Here is an 18199-nt window from a genome sequence, read left to right as displayed (position 1 = left end):
TGCTTAAAAGCATCAAAACAAGACTACTGATGAAAATTAACTACATGAAAAAAACCTTGATCTATCATAATCATTCACATATTCTGTCAGCTGGCAAATTCAAATATTAAAACAGCGGTTCTTTACACAGCCTGTATTTAGCACTATTCGAACTCCTTGCCACTGGATATGATGAGTACTAAAAACTTACATGGATTCAAAGAATGACTGAAAAGATTCATGGAGAAGAAAACTATCAAGGACTATGAAATACAAAAAGGTGCCACTCGCAGCTCAGGGTGTCCCCGAGTCACAAATTGTTCAAGGATAGGACAGTTCAGGGAATTTCCTTACATACTTACTTACATTCTTCCCCGAGTTCTATTTTTGGCCACATAATACAGGGGGTTGGATGGATTTTTGGCCTGACCTAGCACATTTGATCTGCCATCCTTCTGTTACTAACAGTGACCTTAGCCATGAGTCTTCCTTTGACAGTCATTTCCAGGGTAGAGGTAATAACAAGCAAAAGAAAAAAAAAGTAACAAATCATATCACTTGCGATACTGATAGGATTTAGGCTGAGATTTTCCATCCCGAGAACTCCGATTTCCTTGCAAACTGCAAGAGGTCAGTTCCCACAGTCTCCAGGTGCATGACAGACATCCCGCTTGGGGAACTGAGCCTCCTGCAGTAACTCTCTGAGTAACGCCTGAAATATTATGGATCCGATGTAAGAGCCTGTGTTTTCTGAATTAGGCAAGAGCCTTGATTCTTCATCCCTGTGGATCCGTGGACTATGCTGGAAGAGGGTTACCAGTCAACGATGGCACGTTACTGCCCATGAAGCAGCAGAGGAGTTCAGAGCGTGGCCACCGAACGCCAGCAACAGAGCATTTCCATGCTGTCCTGTAGGCACCACGGGATGCTCAACAGCCTGCTCCGTAAGGCAATGGCTACCATGTTGGCAGTGTCTTCCAAAACCCATTATTTCTGGCTGACAGAAGAGGTAACACAAAATCCCCCTAAACGCTCCCATTTGCAAGCGTGGTTCATTTTTATACAGAGTGGAGCCTGGCCTCTTTTCTTCCAAAAGCATTTTAGCCAGAACGAAAATTGCGCTTTAAGTTTATCACCCAAAAAAATGAAACCTGACATGTCTGAAATTTAAGTTTAGCCTTCCCAGCACTCATCTACATGTAAGTGTGTCTGCTTCTAGGAGCCCAGAGTCCTGGACACATGCAAGACAAATGAATAAACAACAAGAATCTGATTATTTTTTAATTAAGAAAGTTTTTCAAGTTTAGTTTTTGTTTGTTGGGTTTTTTTCTTAATTAAGTTGTCAACCTCAAAGCCACCAGGTTATACTTAGGGTCTGGTCTAGCTAAAGCCTTTCTGTGATCTGACCAGCTGATCGAGGTCAACCGCATAAGGCAGCTTTGATATAAGTATATTTCCTGTGTCTAGACAATTCATAAGCATTTCTTTATTAGCCATATCCTTCCTTACAGTCATGACTTCACAAGGGAAAAATCAAAAGGAATATTTTTAATGTACTAGAAATTCAAGATAAATCCTAGAGTAGAACTCATAACTGACCCCAGCTAGAAATCACGTAACAAGCTTATGCTAATATTTTTACATGCATGAAGTATCATATACACTCAAAAACCTTCGCATTTCATCTGAGATGAAGGAACTGAACCATTTATAACATCTACATCATCCCTTTCTTAGAGCAGATCACTTTTGAGAGATCAGATGGATTTACTAACATTTCTGAGCATTTTCTCAGGATTAATAAAAGCTTTTCTGCAAACGAACACTAAGAACTTTGATTTCATTACATAAGAGATGGTTTTCCCTAGAGAGATGACTACCACACAATAATTATCTTCCTACAAAATTTTTGTAGGAACAAGATATTTGTATTTTAGCAGAAGGACAGGGTCTGGACAATGCCATTGCCTCGCCCTGTACATGCACCTTTATTTTGGCCATGTCTAGCTTTCTCAGAAGTTCTTTCACCAGGAGATAGAAACACATTTTTCTCTCTCAGGGAAGACACACACTGTCACAAGTTTTGGCTCTGCACTGCCTTCAATAGTTCTCAACACACTGCAAGATCAGGTGTCGTTAGAGAAAGTCTCCTTTGTGTGCAAAATTATCCCATCGGTTCAAAAGCCAACGTTTTCCTCCTCTGAAATAATTCTTAATATTGTCCAACACTTTTTGTTTCAGATTATCTATGAAGGTATTTGTGAGCCTGCATGAACTTTGTAACTTGAAAGCCAGATGGATGACCCAGGCAATACACTTACTTTCTTTTTGTTTCCATCCTCATCTATACATTCTCTGACAGGGTCTGAAAGAGAAAGAGACATCCTTTTAGCCATCTCACTCCCTTATCCAGCCTTTTAAGCGGTGGTCACCAAAATACAGATTGCTTACTTAAAAATGTAACTTAGGCTGTAAGAAGGGGGGGGTTTTGTGTTAGAATGTGAGAATCCCTACCTGAAGACTGCGGGCATGTGTCGAAAGTGTACAAGAGCAAGTCAAAGAAAGCATAGACTTTGTTACTGCTAGCATCACCTAACTTCTGCAATGACGTTGGTCCCAAAATACCCTGTGAGCAGTAGGTAGGCTGTAATTCTACAGCACTCCTTGTACTGACATACCGCTCTGCCCAGATGGTACGTAAGATCATTGCTTGAGCTCTGAGGCAGGGTCCACCTTACTTCTGAATCTCATGATGAATTGAGAATATTTCTGGTAATTAGCAGGTAATGAGAATTTACACACCCATGCATTAAATGCAGAAAGATAAATACAGCGAGTAACCCCAAGATAAGATTTGTGAGCAGCTAGCATGAGAATGAAAATGGATGCAATAAGAATACTCAAATTCCGTTTCATTACATTCAGGCATTGCTGTGATGGGCAGGTTTTTTTATATAATCAGTTAGACAATCATAAGGCACCCAGTGAACTGTAGTTTCTATGTTTATGTGCTCTCATAACACAGCTAAAGATATATGAAAAGTAATTTCATATAATTACTATGGTATGACAATGCGATAAGCACGTGTCTAGGAAATTAAAACACTGACTAGCAAACTCTTTATATAATACTATACTATGCTAGCATATATAGGCTATATGCTCTGTCTTTTCCAGCACAAGTAATGTATTTTGAAAGCATTTAGGAAATCTTTTAAACCTTTTTAATAGTATTATTTTTGGTACACTTCCATATATAAAGTAAGACTCCCTCCATACCAGAAATCCAACTGTATGAGTCTGGAGGGGAAAATTATACTTTACAGATTGTAAAAAACTTAAATAAAACAAAACAACAACAAAAAAAAAACCAACAAAAAAAATAAGATAGTTTCCTACCCCATAGCAAAAGGGAGAGCTAAATTTTTCAGGTTTATGCATCTACTATAAGATACTTTTCATTCAAGGTTTTGAGCATACCCTTTGTGCTGTTGGAATAGCTGGATATACATTTCATAAAAATACAAAGCTTTTACCTCTAGTAGCGATAGGTTATAGCACAGATTGCAATAAGAAAATAGTTACTGGTTTCAAACTCCTGCTCCCCATCCTATATCTTGGATCAATGTAATTTAGGGCAAGAAAATCACATGTTTTATAGTGTGAGGAGAGGAAATAGATCTTTAAAAGCTTATTTTAAAAGAAAAGAAAGAAAATGGCAGCTGTTTAAATCTAGAAAATGGCAGCTGTTTGATGCTCTGGAGAGATTTTAAAATGCCAGAAGTGATCCCAGTGGAGACTGATCGGATATCTCTAAGCTGGACTGTGCACACTCTGCAACTTCCTCATCCTTAGTGGTACTTGGCTCTGCAAAAAAGTCGACTTATTTTAATGGAGACGTAACTAAGCCCTAGTAAAGCTGGTAAAAACCTGTGCAATGACTAACACAATGAGTCAGTGGTTTGCGGAGGGGACACGTAGATGCTATTGTTATAGAAGTAACAACAACAATACGGGTAATAAATATCTATACACACGGAGACCAAGGCAAAAGAAGTAAAATACTGGCCAGAGTTGGAGCAATTTTCCTTAGATGGGGGGATTGCTATCTACAAATAAATGAATGTTTGTTTAAAATATTTTACACTTTTTTTTTTTCCCCAGTATTTGTTTTCCTGGAAAAGTTTCCAGGAAAATTCTGGAATTGCTTTCCAGGTTTCAGAAAGAAATAATTCTTCATTATTTTTTCTTACACTTTGGCTAAATTCTTTGCAGACATACACATAACAACGCTTAGGTCTGTGCAGAAAAACATGTAATTTGAAATCTTTACTCACAACTAACTTGTAACATTTCTGAAGCGTGCCCGCATTCATTCATGACAGCCTGAGCTTTCCTGGTGTCCTTCAGTTAATGACCAGCCCTGACTATTAATAAGATAATAGCTTGAAAGTTCAGGTCTAAGCAGTTTTAAAAATCTTGCTGAAAGTTGGTTGATTAGAATAGCAGTTGCCTACATGCTGAAAGGGCTCAAATTTTGTTTTATACCTAAGTGATGGTCTAGGTTAGCATTTGTGATAATTGTCAGTGAAACACTAATCAAGGAGCATTGGGCTGACTTCTCACATCAAGAAAAATCATTCTGGTTTTGGCATTTCAGTTTTTGTGGTTTGCTCCAGTTATGAGGCTACAACTATATTGGACTTACCCATGCACAGTTTTTTGATAAATTCACTGTTCAATGTGATCATAGTGGATAAGTCTTCAAAATTCTGAAGCTTCATGATTCTGTTAGCAGCTGACGGCCCAGTCAAAGTCCTTAGTTGCTCTTCATCATATGTGTTCCCAACTCCAATTGGAAACAGGGATACCCCTAGGAAAAGAGAAGAAAAGGTCTTTAATGGGCAATGCGCACGAGCAGGAGGTCTTTGCTGTTGTATTTTTTTTTTTGTTTACTTCTTCAAAAAAAGAACTGGGAAAAGGTTTTTTCCAACAGTTACTTTTCATGTATTCTTTGCATCACTCCCTCCGCATAGGCTAAAGGCCATTAAGGGCAGAAATGGTGATGCTCTAATCACAGTGTTAGCTAAGATGAGGTCTATTATTCCCAAGCACAATAAGATCATGCATGGTCAACAAAATACAGCTGCAGACTTAATTACAACATCTTCACTTTTTTCAAATGTAAAAAAAAAATCTCAATATGTTGTTTTCTTTCTTCAGTTATGTGGCAATTGGATTATTTTCAAGCCATTTAATTAAAAAAATGTTAGTTGTTATTTAGTCCACGCCTTATTCAATAGCTCCCAAAGCAATCTAAAAAGGAGGTCACTGTTCCTCAGTTGAACACCTGAGAAAGCTGAGGTACAGAGACTACAGCCAGAAAGCTTGAAAAAACCTCATGCAGCACATATTGATACTATAAGCATATTCCTGTGTAAGTCAGTGCAAATCCTTTCTCTATTATTATTGCAGTGAACCTTTCAAGATTCACTGTACTGCAACAGTATTGAATTTATAATATTCGATCACATTTCTGTCATTCCTGTCTATCCACAGGAACTGGGAAAATGAAATGCCACTAATTTGTGAAGCCTATGGAAGCTGCTCAGCTTAAATTGCAGATTGGTCCTGAGTTTACCAGTAATTCAAAGGCATCTTCATCAGGCAGGGTTTGTTCAGGCCTGTTTCTTACCAGCACATTATGCACAGTAAGTCCATCTCAGTGAACTTATATGAACATACCAGTGCCTTCATTTTTCATCCTTTGTTCTAGTTAGTGCATTACTCAAAAAGCAACAACTCTGCTTAAAAACAGTGACAGTGAAACGAGATTTACTGTTCATTCTTGCAGAAAGTGCAGCAGCCTCCACAGCGTCTTCTGATCTCCCCGACACGATGACTATCGCGACCTTTGACGCGCTGGGTCTCCCTCCGTGGGATTCTGACATTGCATTCTGAACGACAAAATCAATGGCTTTTCCTAGGAAGAAATGAAGAGATAAATGAGAGATATGATAGAAAACTCGTAGGAGGCTATAAAACTGAATCTTACCTTGTATTAGTATGTTATACAGTACTGGAAAATGCTTATTCTTAAAGGACTTTTAACATCTGCGTTATTGCTGCTACATGAAAGATCTCAGCTATAAAGAACCTACCAGTACTATTAATACATCCCAACACAGGAGAACCATCCTTAGCTCCCCAGCCTCTGAAGTAATGGGAATTTTACTACCTTTCCTTAGCTGCAATGATAAAGTTATGCTCCTCACTTTAGTAGTTACCTTTTCCAGAGGTATTACCATTGCATTACACAAAAGGAAAGAAGATACTGTAGAAGAACATGTATTTATTTCCCAATTGCAGAACAACAGTGACATCCAGTGGCTATCTGACCTACAACTTCACACCATCCTGAATTGTAGACTCAAGTTGCTCAGCTCCCAGAAAAGATCTAGTCCTTCCCTAATGTGGTCAACTTTTTCTACTGGTGTGAAAAGCATACCTTGCTTCCCTCCTACCAGCAACCTCTCGGAAATCTAGACTTAGACTAACCCATAATATAACTGGGCGATCCATACTAAAAAAAAAGAACAAAACAACGAACAAAACCCACCAAACCCCACAAAACACATGAAGAAATTCTACGTTAGCTACCAAATCGCAAACTGGCTTAAATGGGTAGCTGCTGCCCTTTCATTTAACATCTGTGAACACTCACGCAAATTTTGGTTCAAAACCATGACCTCAGCAAGAAAGCACGTTGCTAGTACTTGTGTTTAGATATGTATTTGCACAAATATTTATTCTGGGAATCACGATATGCAGCTTTCTTAAAAGCTCCTTTGGGCTTGGAAGTTATCGGGTCAGGAAGTCGAAATGATACCGTGTGACTGTTGTGACATTCAGGGCAAACGGTGAATGGTGAATAATAAATACTTGAAAGACTAGTTCCTCCAAGTAATCTGCAATAACTGTGGAGCACAAATATGTTTGCCTGAGGAGTTCACTGAATAATTTTAAATAACAAACGCGTTTGCAAAACACTGGAAGTCAGATGATAGATAAATCACTGGCACACCCCCAGAACACCTCAGCACACCTCAACACTTTGCACGTCATGTCTTCTTTCATCACGTCACCCACCCCTTTTCACTGCTAGAAGTGAAGATCCTTTTCCCAAGCTGCTGCAAGCATGGACATCCTCTAGGAAACTCACTCAGAGCATTGACTATCGATAACGTGGCAACAGCAGTTGGATATTCTACAAGGCTTTAATTAGGGTTTCAGGAAGAATTTACCCCTTGGAAGAATCTAGCCTAGAATAAGGTATCTGGAAAAAGCCTGAATGTTTCCTGAATGTATTCCTGTACTGGTTTGAAGGCGACATTCCCTTCTCAAATACTGCTGCTTTCCCCATCCTTTCCTGGTGTCTCATACACCTTACAGTCCCTGACCAACTGCCTCGTATCCTCTTCCCACCTTATCCAGCCACCTCTTCTTCCCCATTAGCCCATTATCACTACTTCCTCCCCGGAGCCTTATCCTCATCTTCACATGTCATCTCTCCACACAAATGCCCACAACGAAAGAGAAGAGCTGGGACCCACCAGGAGCTGCTGGAAGGCCCTGTCAGACCTACCACAGATACAGGATCCACATCAATCTCTCCTCCTACAAGCTTCCATCTACCATGCACCATTACCTCCACTAGCAATCTCCTGTCTAGAGAGGGTCACATTTTTTCCCAAGCACTAGTTCTCAAACAGAAAGATGCATGTTTGTTTAAATCAAAATGCTTTTTGGAGATGTCAATTATGATCAGAAGGAAAAAAAAAAGAGGGGGGAGAAAAATCAACAGAAAGCTTTCAACATTTTTAAGAATAAAATGGGATGTTTGTCTTCTGTTTCTTGCTATGCAATGATTATCTTTTATTTAGTTCTTCCAACTGTGTAAATTAATTTCATTCCTATAATTTGATTTGCATTCCCACTATAATTCTGAATTGTATTTTCTATATGAAATGAAAACACTTTAAAGCTTCTGTTCAGTGAAAATCTCAAAATTTTGAATGTTTTTCGACTTGCAACAAAATGTATTTTAAAACATCATTATTAGTTGGGTGATGGCAATTCCATTTCACAAACTACTATTACTGGGCAGAAAAAATAACTAATCCCAGGTATTAACTCATGCCCTATACAGCTGTCTCACAATCATTGCTACAAATGGTTTTGTCTTCCAGTAGTAACTCTATATGTCTGTAGAGGTAGATGTTAGATGCAGAATGGCATGTTAGCTATAACTAACTAAGGGATAAAACAAAATACAGAAAATAATATGACTATATGCCAGTACCTGAGATTGCTCCCGGATGGTCACTGTGCCAGAAAATTGACTTATTTCCCTTTTGACCTATAAATAATTACTAAAAAATTATTTCAGGTTTTAACTTTCAAATATTTTAAGTTAAACGTTTGCATGGTAAGAATCACAAACGATTTTTCATTCATTTGTGAAAAATACTTAGAATTTCTGTGTTTGTCTTTTTTAATGACCCTTGGACATTTGTGTGGTTGGTGTGGTCACCAGCTGCTCCAGCTCCATTTTTTTCTCCCATTAATTCTGAAAATTTTCAGAAACTTCCATACATAGATGTAAACTGGAAAATCCATTATTTTTATAATTTCTAATAAAGAAATAAAGTTTCATTGTAATAGAACGAGGCACTATTTCAAAGTCCCCAAAAATCAATTACTCAATTTAATGCATGGAAATTTTGTTTTAGCGTACTAAGAACTCTCTGGACTTCTCCCCGTATTTTGAAGCCAGCTGTAGAGAAAAGAGCCAGGTGTCTGAAGACATGATCAAATGAACACTTTTGTCCTGCTAGAGGGATTCAGAAAGTCACCATCCCAAGCTGGAAGCTGTTGCTTCTCAACTGTTTGTCTCTACATCTCACCAGGGAGGGTAATAACAAACTCCTCAGAGGCCATAATAAAAATATAGACTGCTAACAAGCCAACCAACTTGAACGTTTTCTTACTAGACTGCAACATAACAGTAATCTGCCATTTTCATACCAATAAAGGAAATTTTAAATGTTTATGCTGAAAACAATCTCACCAAGCACAAGGCTGTGTTAAGACTGGAAGGAGAGTGCGCAGCATCTTGGCCATAACTAGCTTTAAAATGACCAGGTCTGAACCATGCAGGCTTCAGCCTTTATGAGACCACCTTGAGTCTTGTACACCCCTTCTGCAGCTGACATCTGGGCCACCGCTGCTGCCAGCACCGCTACAGCTTACTCTGATGTCCCTACGTACATTGCAAATGCATCTCCGTCTACGTTAGTGCCGTAGCAAGCTGTCGGCAGATGGAAGGGTCCGCTGCTCCCGGCACATCAGCTGGGCATGCCCTCCCGCTCCCCCCGTGGTCAACACTGCTGCCCGCCTGGCCACACAGCTTGCTGCCTCGGCCAACTCACCATGGCTGAAAAATAACCGTTCTAAAAAAATAAATAAATAAAAATAAATGCATTGTTCTCAGCCATTTTGGCCCTTCTCTCAGCTGACTGAAGACCCAACATACATCCCTTCCCACCAAAGGCAAGCAGTGCAAGCGTGCAGCAGCGAGGTGTCAAGGGGCTGGGGACAGATCTTTCTGCAGCAGCTAGCTCTTAAGTCTGTTTAGCTGTATGGCACCACACCATCAGCTAGTTATTTCAGTGATGGACCCCAGAGACAACCCAAATGCTAGTAGAAAAATACCCTGAATCCTGCTTCATAAAACAACAAAACAATTTTTTTTGTCTTTAAAAGAAAATCTGACAGCGGCCAAAACATCATTTGCTAGTATTGACAAGGGGTATTGTATAAGCCCCAGTGAAGTGAATGGAAGGTCTGCTACGGGCTTTAAGGGTTACACGTTTTTAAGGATTTTTCTCTGTGTGCACGTGACCCTAAGCCCGGCTTAGCAGCCAACATGTTCCCACATACTGAACATCGGAATAAATTATGTTAGTCTCATGTATTATTGTTACAAATGGTTTCTGTTTCTCACATATACAGTGTGCTATTAAAAAAAAAAGGCAACAAATGGGCTTTGGAAGGAGAATGGCTTCTATACTCACATGTATTTTAGGCATTAGACATACAACCCATGAGAAATCAAGATGGAAGTCTCAAAGCCAACAGTCTTCATCACATATGGGAGAATAACAGAGCCGAGAGCAGCGTGACACGCAGTAAAATCTGTTCCCAATGGCAGTGGAGGTGATGGGAACGCGTGTCTGGTCATCTGTCCCCGACCTCCCGCCTGCTAACATGGTACACTTACGCTGATCCTGGCAGGCATAATGGCCGCAATTAATTTCACACATGCACACACACACCTCCTCCTTCCCAAATTTGACCATCTGAACATTTATCTGGGTAACTGAGCAAAAAGGCGTAGCTCGCAGGAGCACTGAGCCCCCCACAGCCTTTCAGCTCAGTAAGTAGGGCATGGTCGTTAGTCATTGGGCACGTCCATGGCAAAAATACAAATAAATAAAAAGAAAAAACAGAAAAACATTGATCGATACAGGCCACTTTAGAAAGGGCAGGTCAGTCATCCCAAAGGCTGCCACCACACCACAGCACCTTCTTCCCATCTTTCAGCACTGATACACTCCTGACTACACTGTAGATTACAAAACAAAAGTCATGTTTGGAATAATCATTAAAGCAAAACCAACAGAAGATATCCTACAAAGATGGGGGGGGGGGGTGTGTGTGAAATACAGCATCACTGCACAGTATTCTCCTCTCAGCTAAGACTATGAACACTTGATGCCGAACTTCTGACAGTCAGAAAAGGCTTTGTAAGAACCTTTTTCTGGCTGCCTTGAACAAGACTATTCAATAAGGGCTAATTAGCTGAATAACTTATATTTTTTTTTAATTCATGTGATGCCCATTCAAGCCAGACTCATATCGCGGACTAATAATTCAGAATGTTTCATGTAGAGATTCCTGCAAGGACTGAAAGCTGATTAAATGGACATAAACAAGCTTTAAGGACAAAAGACAATCTGTTGAGTAGGGTTGGAGGTGTTTACTGGGAGTCTACAGGGAATTACTCTAGATTCTGCCTTACTGAATAATTTCATTAATGATTTGGATAAAGGAGGAAAAACGTCTAAAAAGGCATGCTAATCTGAATCACAGATATTAGATTGGGAGCAATTATGAACATCATGGAATGAACTGAAAGAGCACAAGGTGCCCTAGAAACATTTGAAATACATCCAAGAAATAAAAAACCAAGATTCATCCCAGAATAAACCAACCCGGAGGAAAATAAACCAACGCACAGACATTTAATGGTTTAGCAGGGTGCCTCAGGGAAAGCAGAAACTGCTTAAAAGCAACCTTTGCAATTATTTTCTTTAATTTTGTCTGAAATGAGGAATAAAACGTAAAGGCCTCATGAGGGTCTGTGGAGTTGTGACAGACGGGGGATTCCAGCAAGGCGGAGGTTCCTGCCGGGAACTTGTGAATCTGTGCCTTAAGTGGCCTCAGTGGTTTCACTAACACTTCTGCAACATCTCGACCAAAAAAAGAAAAAGTACGACAAGAGGTCTTAATCACCTACAAGTACTGAAAGCTGCCTGGGAAAGAAGCAAAAAAGAAATGGCTCCTCAGCCACCTGAAGAGGTAGAGAAAAAGCCGCGGGCTAGGAAGCCTGGGGATAGTCCAGACTGCATCTATTTAACCAAGGATTTCTCTAACCAGGAACAACCCTCCTTGACAATAATCCTGAAACTGGTATTTATAATAATTTAGGATCTTGACTAGGCATTGAATTAGTTTTTTGGGTTTTTTTTTTACCTGAAAATAGCAGATTATTTCAATTTTGAAACAAAATAGCTATTGCAAACCTATCCCACAGATCAATGCTTTAAATAGTCCATTCTCGGCACATTGATATTCTGGAATTAATGTGTGCCAATTAACAGAATGGCAGGACTCTTCATGAACAGCATAGATTTGTGAGCCCAACAGCCCACCAGCACTGAAGGGAGGAGGCTATGAGGCCCCGAACCTCCTGCATTTCTCTTTGCACCAAGGGGTTGTGACAACCCTGGACTCCACCAGCACCATATTCAACTCACAAACCTTTGAAGAAATGAACTAAAAAAAAAAAAAAAAAAAAAGAAGCAAAAACCACAAAAAACACCCTGCTAGGACAATGAATTAAAACAGCTCAGCGAAGAGACCAGTGGGTAGCCAAAGCTGGCTTGAGAAAGGGGCTGACACCACCAATTCAGAAATAGTAGTGGGGAAGCAAGTGAGGAAGACCTCTGTCTTTCAGCAGATGGGAGCCCTTAGATCAGGGCAGCTACTGGCGAAACCACAGCCTTAGGCAGGTGATGGGGACTGGGTTTTGAAAATTCTGCACAGACCGCATCACTCAGGGCAGAGATCTGAATCAAGGAAAGTGCTATGGTGAGCTTCCACTTCCTAAACCACAGGGGAATTTTATACCATTTATACCATCGTAATCATGATAGGCAAAGCTCAATGCTGCTATTCAAATATGGTAATAACTACAGAAAGTCTCAGTTAAAATATTTAAGATTTTTTTTCCCTAAACTGGGCGGGCAGGGGGACAACCCACATGTATTTCCTTAACAATACTTTTAATAGACGAGCCACGTAGATCATACTTTCTCCAAATTTTGAGTCTGAGGCAGGCAGCGGGCATGGAAAACATCAGCCTAAATGGGCTACTTTTAGTAAAGGTGTAAGCAATCAAAATCATGGTTTTATAAAGAGCTAAGTGATAATTACCCCAGGGACTGCTCACTGTGCTCCCTACAACGCCGCTAAATACCCATGAATGCCGAACAGAGGTATGTTTATGTAATTCTCAGTTCTCTTGCATAGATCGCTTTTAGCTGAACAAAGGCTTATACAGTTAGCTCTTGCTTGCAAGCAGTTTTCTTTTTTTCAATTATTTCTTAGGTGAAGTCGTACACAATTTCATTATGTCTCAATACCCCCAGAGCTTCTTCTCAATGGGTTACTCGAGCCAAAATTTACGTGATGTTATCTTATTGCATACGCATGGGAAAGCTTTGTGGTATAGGCTGCTCTTTTTTGGTTCTGCCTATGCCCTCAAATACTCAGTAGTTTTTCATTATTTCTAATACTAATAAAACTTATCTCTCTCCTGGAGTTTGCTTATAGTTAAATGAAAGAGAAAAGGGAATGCTTTCTGCAGTAAGACTTCTGCAGTGATGGCAACAGAGCCTACAGTTGCTCTCCACACGTATACCTTTTTTGACCAAAATAGGATGATTTGGATCAGTGAAGATCAAATAAGGATTACACGGGATCGTGTTTCTACCATAGGGAAGCCAGCGCAAATGAGAAGAAAAAGCACTGGTCCGATAGTAACGATAGATTTGATAGGTAAATCCTGATCAAGCCTTCTATAGGTTAGGAAAGATTTCCAAAGCTGCCTGGGGAACTGCAACATCCAGGCTGAGCCACCCACACTTTGTGAGCAGCCTCTGCCCAAGCACAGAGAAAACGACAAGAATGACCATGCGTTTCCCATGGATGCCGAGTCTCCTACGCAGTCAGCCGAATTCACACACATTACAAGGTGCAGGACAGGACCACAGTGACTTATTATCATTACTTCATTTGGGAGGAACTGCTTCTACTCTATTCCATTTTGGTTCATTATACCACATCCCTCATCGTGGTCTCTGAGCATTTTCCAATGAGACATAAACAAATCACTAACGAGTATGTCATGTGGCTGCCTCTCCCCTTTCTTTTCCCAAAGGCGATGTTTTCCCTGTTTATCCTGCAGTTCAGTGTGGCTTCCTACACACATTAGATGGAAGGCTTCATGAAACTTATCTATTTGTATGTAACAACTTATCCCACAACGAGCCTATAGAAGTCTCATCAGCCATCTGGTATTTTTATTTCTCCAGGCTGAGAAAGCAATCATGGCTAATCCTCCTGCGAACTATGGAAGTCAGGTTTTATTTCTCACTTTTCTGTACCAATAACTCTTTACAGCCTGAAGTAGGCCAAAGACCCTAAAAATCTGTGTACTCCTCAACTCTTATAGGACCCTAATGCTAGGCAGCTGCCAGAGCAAATGTGGTTCCAGTCCAGAAGAACAAAATTCTCAGGGTATCTGGTGCAACATCAGATACGCTGCAGGAGCATCATTTTTTTGCTGAACCCTACGACTGATACATGTGTGTGTACTGAATTTCCACAGACCCAGTGGGAAATCTGTGTTATGTTTCAGCACATGAAAACTGAAGTGGACGTGTTTTTCAGGATGCAGATTTCTGAAACAGAAGACGACGTTTCACAAGTAACTCTTCAGCTAAGGTGCCTCCTTAGGCGATCCTTGCTCCCTGGCACCATCCCCAGCCTTGTGCCAGCCCAAGTCCTTGTGGGACCAGGACGGCAACTTAGGTGAGGGAACTGAACCACCCAGAATATAACCACTGTTTTGCTAAGTTATTTTTCAACCAGATGGGTTACACTGGCTCAGCGCAGAGTATCAAACATCTGGTGGGGGCAGCTATTGGAAGTCAGCATAAGCAGTTGTGCTGCTAAACATCTGACCCACTAGCTGATGCTGAAAGGTTAATGATCAAAGTCTTTACTTCTTAATTATGTTCTGCTTGCTTGAAAGATAATGAATGCAAATCCTGAGAATTACTTCAAGGCTAAAATGAAACCGGTCATCTTCTTTCCAAAACACATTAAGATAAACCCTAATTCGAGTAACCTACGGATATGTTTTAATAGAGAAAATTGAACCTTTATCAAGAAATGTACCTATAGTAAAGATATGAGTGAACTAAAAAAACTGAGAGTCCTACTGCAGAACACTACCACAACAGCACTGACATAAATTGGTGATTGGGGCCAGGCTACATTTAGCATTTCTGGGGGTTTTTTTCCCCACCCCTCTCGTTTAAACATCAACATCCACATAATCACTCACCTAGTCTGGTAGGACCTTGCTCCCTTTGTTGGATTGAGCGCACCATCTCTACAAGGTTTTCAGTCTCTTGAGGCATGTTCCATGAAATTTCTAGATTATTTTCCCTAGCATACTGGAGAACTGACACATGAATTGAAGAATTGCCTGAAGCAGAAAATAAACATTTTAAGCAGTGCATACAAATGTCTTAAAATAAATCTAAAGGATACATTATGTTTGTATTTTACATTAAGCACAACTAGACAGCCATTTTCCATCAGAGTGTGAAAGCTGCATTTTCAATCAAAAGATCAAAACTGAACTATTCCCAGGTGAAAAAATACGCAAGTACTGCTGGAAACACTTGCTTCTCTGTCAGGAATCAGCATGCAGTATTTCACCTCAGATCAATTTGACCATGATTGGAGAATTTCACTTTATCGATCTCCAAATATTATTCCTTTTCCATTTTAAAATTCTCTAAACATTGCTGCTTTTTTTTTTCTTTACGTGCACATTGTTCTGCAAGAGCAATTGATGCCCCATTTGTCTGATGGGCCAGGCTCCCCGGATGACTACATTTCGTGCATATTTCCCTCTGTCATACATCACTTGAGTGACATGCATCAAGCTGCAGCATGGGACATAGTGCACCCAGGGAGCACGACCTGCAAAGGGGAATGAAGAGAAATTCCAAGTTCTGCTATTCTCTGACATCCCGCTTCTGTTTCGCATTATGTAAGAAGCATGAATAAAACTATAGATAGTTAATAAATATCAGACTTGTAGAATTGAACTGGGCAATACACTGTTTATAATAATCAGCTGTATCTCTCTTCACGGTTTTAGAAGGACTTCTATTGTATACTGAAAATACTTACATATATAGCATATTATTCTTTATCAATGCTTTGTAAAACATTTATGAATGCAGTTAATAATAATTGTGATTTCATGTACCCAAATGTTTCAGCCCTATATTGATCTGAATATTGTCTACTCACTACACTTCACAATTATTCCACAGTCATCTTAAAGATTTTAAAATCAAGGCCATAGTGAGGAGTCATTTCATAGCTACGTTATTATTGTCCTGTTGTTAATGATGTAACATTTGCTATTACAGGATTCAAAGATAAGGAAAACAGCTAGGCTAAAAGAAATTGTGTGTTCTTTTATTGTTTAGTTTATGTTCATTTCATTTCATTTGGCTTGCTTCTCTATATCTTGCATGTATACAATTTTCAGAAACAGAGTGTCTTCAAAAAATCTAAGTTATTCTAGACATACAGAAATGCTATACTTTTCCTCTAAGAGCTCTTTAATTAGCACAAGCTTCCTCTTTTGGAAGCACAGGTATAATTCAAACATGTCAATGCCCAGTGGCAAAACACCAGCAGCAGCAGTTGCTCCGTGGAAATGGTTGAATGCTGAATTGAAAAATTACAATTCTGATCAAAAATCCAGGTTTGTTAAAACAAGTGCTATGGGAAAACGCAGGATCCTGTGCAGCCCCTGCCATGTGGATGGACTTGGCACAAGGGCACACAATGTCCTGATCTACGACGTGTGCCACATGGTCCCTTCGTGTGTATGCAGGATATGCGGCGTTCTGCCAGGGTGGCTGCACTGATAATATCCGTGCTGAATGACCTAACTGGAGGTGTACCTCCCATCAGTACATACTCTGCAAGCTCAGCGAGTCTAGCACACCCAAAAAGTGTCTGTCATCCAACACGGGTCAAGAAATACATCTTTACAAGTCAGTACCAGCACCCTAGGTTAGCCAAAAAGGGCTGGTGAGAACCAGAAATGCCCGTTCCAAAGACCGAAACCTGGCAGTTGGACCAAACCTCAACCAAAAACCCTTCAAATTATCCATTCTTACTTGAACCAGAACTGAACTTGAACTATTATTTTCAAGTCTGTTGAACCTAATCCAGAACTGAACCAAAACACAGACGTGTATTTTTGCTTTTCTGCCACAGAACAACACTTCAGCTAAATCTCCATCCTGTGACAGGGACCTCTTTGCCTGTTTGGCACATACATTTCTTATATCCAGTACAGTATAAAGGGAAGCACTCAGAGATGCTGTCCTAGATACTCCTCGTCACACAGTTCCCTGAACTGGATGTCAAACCTTTATTCATCTGACCCAGAACAGCTTGGTTTGGGAGGAAGCTGAACTGCATCTGAACCAAAAGCTTTACTAGCCCGATTTCCCCAATAGAAACTTAAATTTTTTTGAGGGATTGGAAAGAGTCATTTAAAAATAAAAATTAAAAAAAAATATACTGAGAAGCTGTTCTGTCCTGTGTAAGCAAAAGAATAGAAAATGTCTTGATGTGTTTGAGTTAAAAGACAGATACATACTGATCTCAGCACTCTCAATAAACGCCCGTACAAAGTTTTTCATTTCCTCAAACTCTAACGCGCCAATATTGGAACTTCCATCCAGAAGAAACATGACATCCATTGGTTTGTTGCACAACTCTGAGGAGGGGGGGAAAAAAAAAAAAGGTTATTTATACATGATAACCAGATGTAGCATCTGTTAATCTATTGGTAGGAGCAGAAAGGGCAGAGATACCTGCATTTTGGGAAAACAAAGCAGGATAATGACCAGCTGAAACAATAAGTGATGCCCCTTTAATGAAAACCTTGAGATTTATAGACAGTGGGATACATGGGTATTTCCATTCCTGCTTTTCTACTAATGCTATTTTACTCTCAGGGGACTAAAACAAAAACAAGAGCAAAAAAAAAAAAAAAACCAACAACAACAGCAAACAAACCAACCCCACAAAATAACACCACCACCACCACCACCCCCCAAAAAAAAACCACCACAAAAAACAGTGATGTCTCTTGAAGAAAGAAGAAGTATAATTTTAACTTGCTTGAGGCAGGCAGATGAGAATAACTTTTTTCTTCTGCCACCCTCCACCCTATCTAAAAGCTACTGTACTTTACTGCCAAATGGAGCCAAGGACTTCAGAGCCTACAGAAGGCTGGCTGCAGGTCTGGGCTCGGTGCTGCTGAACTGGGGCAGCACCCTTAGGCTCCAGTGAAGATAAATGGTCCTTCCTTGGCATTTAGACAACAAGATTGTTGATGAGATTATGGGAACACTCTTCAAATTTCAGTGACGTGAGGGAGAAATGGAGGAGACAGGAGAGAGGAAAGAGGAAATTATACAGA

The 18199-nt window shown here is 40.0% G+C and overlaps 1 protein-coding gene across 1 annotated transcript in view; it reads right to left on the bottom strand.

Moving 5' to 3' along the window:
• The window catches only part of VWF (von Willebrand factor), a 146291-nt gene that overhangs the window by 52891 nt on the left and 75201 nt on the right, over positions 1-18199 (bottom strand). The window contains exons 29-33 of the mRNA XM_059816886.1: positions 17372-17491; positions 15017-15160; positions 5819-5962; positions 4688-4852; positions 2301-2344 (exon numbers count right to left, since the gene is read on the bottom strand). Coding sequence (XP_059672869.1) covers positions 2301-2344; positions 4688-4852; positions 5819-5962; positions 15017-15160; positions 17372-17491 — 617 coding nt within the window. The remainder of the gene's footprint in view (positions 1-2300; positions 2345-4687; positions 4853-5818; positions 5963-15016; positions 15161-17371; positions 17492-18199) is intronic.

This window comes from Gavia stellata, chromosome 4 (assembly GCF_030936135.1).
Source record: "Gavia stellata isolate bGavSte3 chromosome 4, bGavSte3.hap2, whole genome shotgun sequence".
In the NCBI taxonomy this organism is placed as follows: domain Eukaryota; kingdom Metazoa; phylum Chordata; class Aves; order Gaviiformes; family Gaviidae; genus Gavia; species Gavia stellata.
Note: the sequence above shows the minus strand (reverse complement) of the source record. Positions and strands in the feature narration are given on the sequence as shown.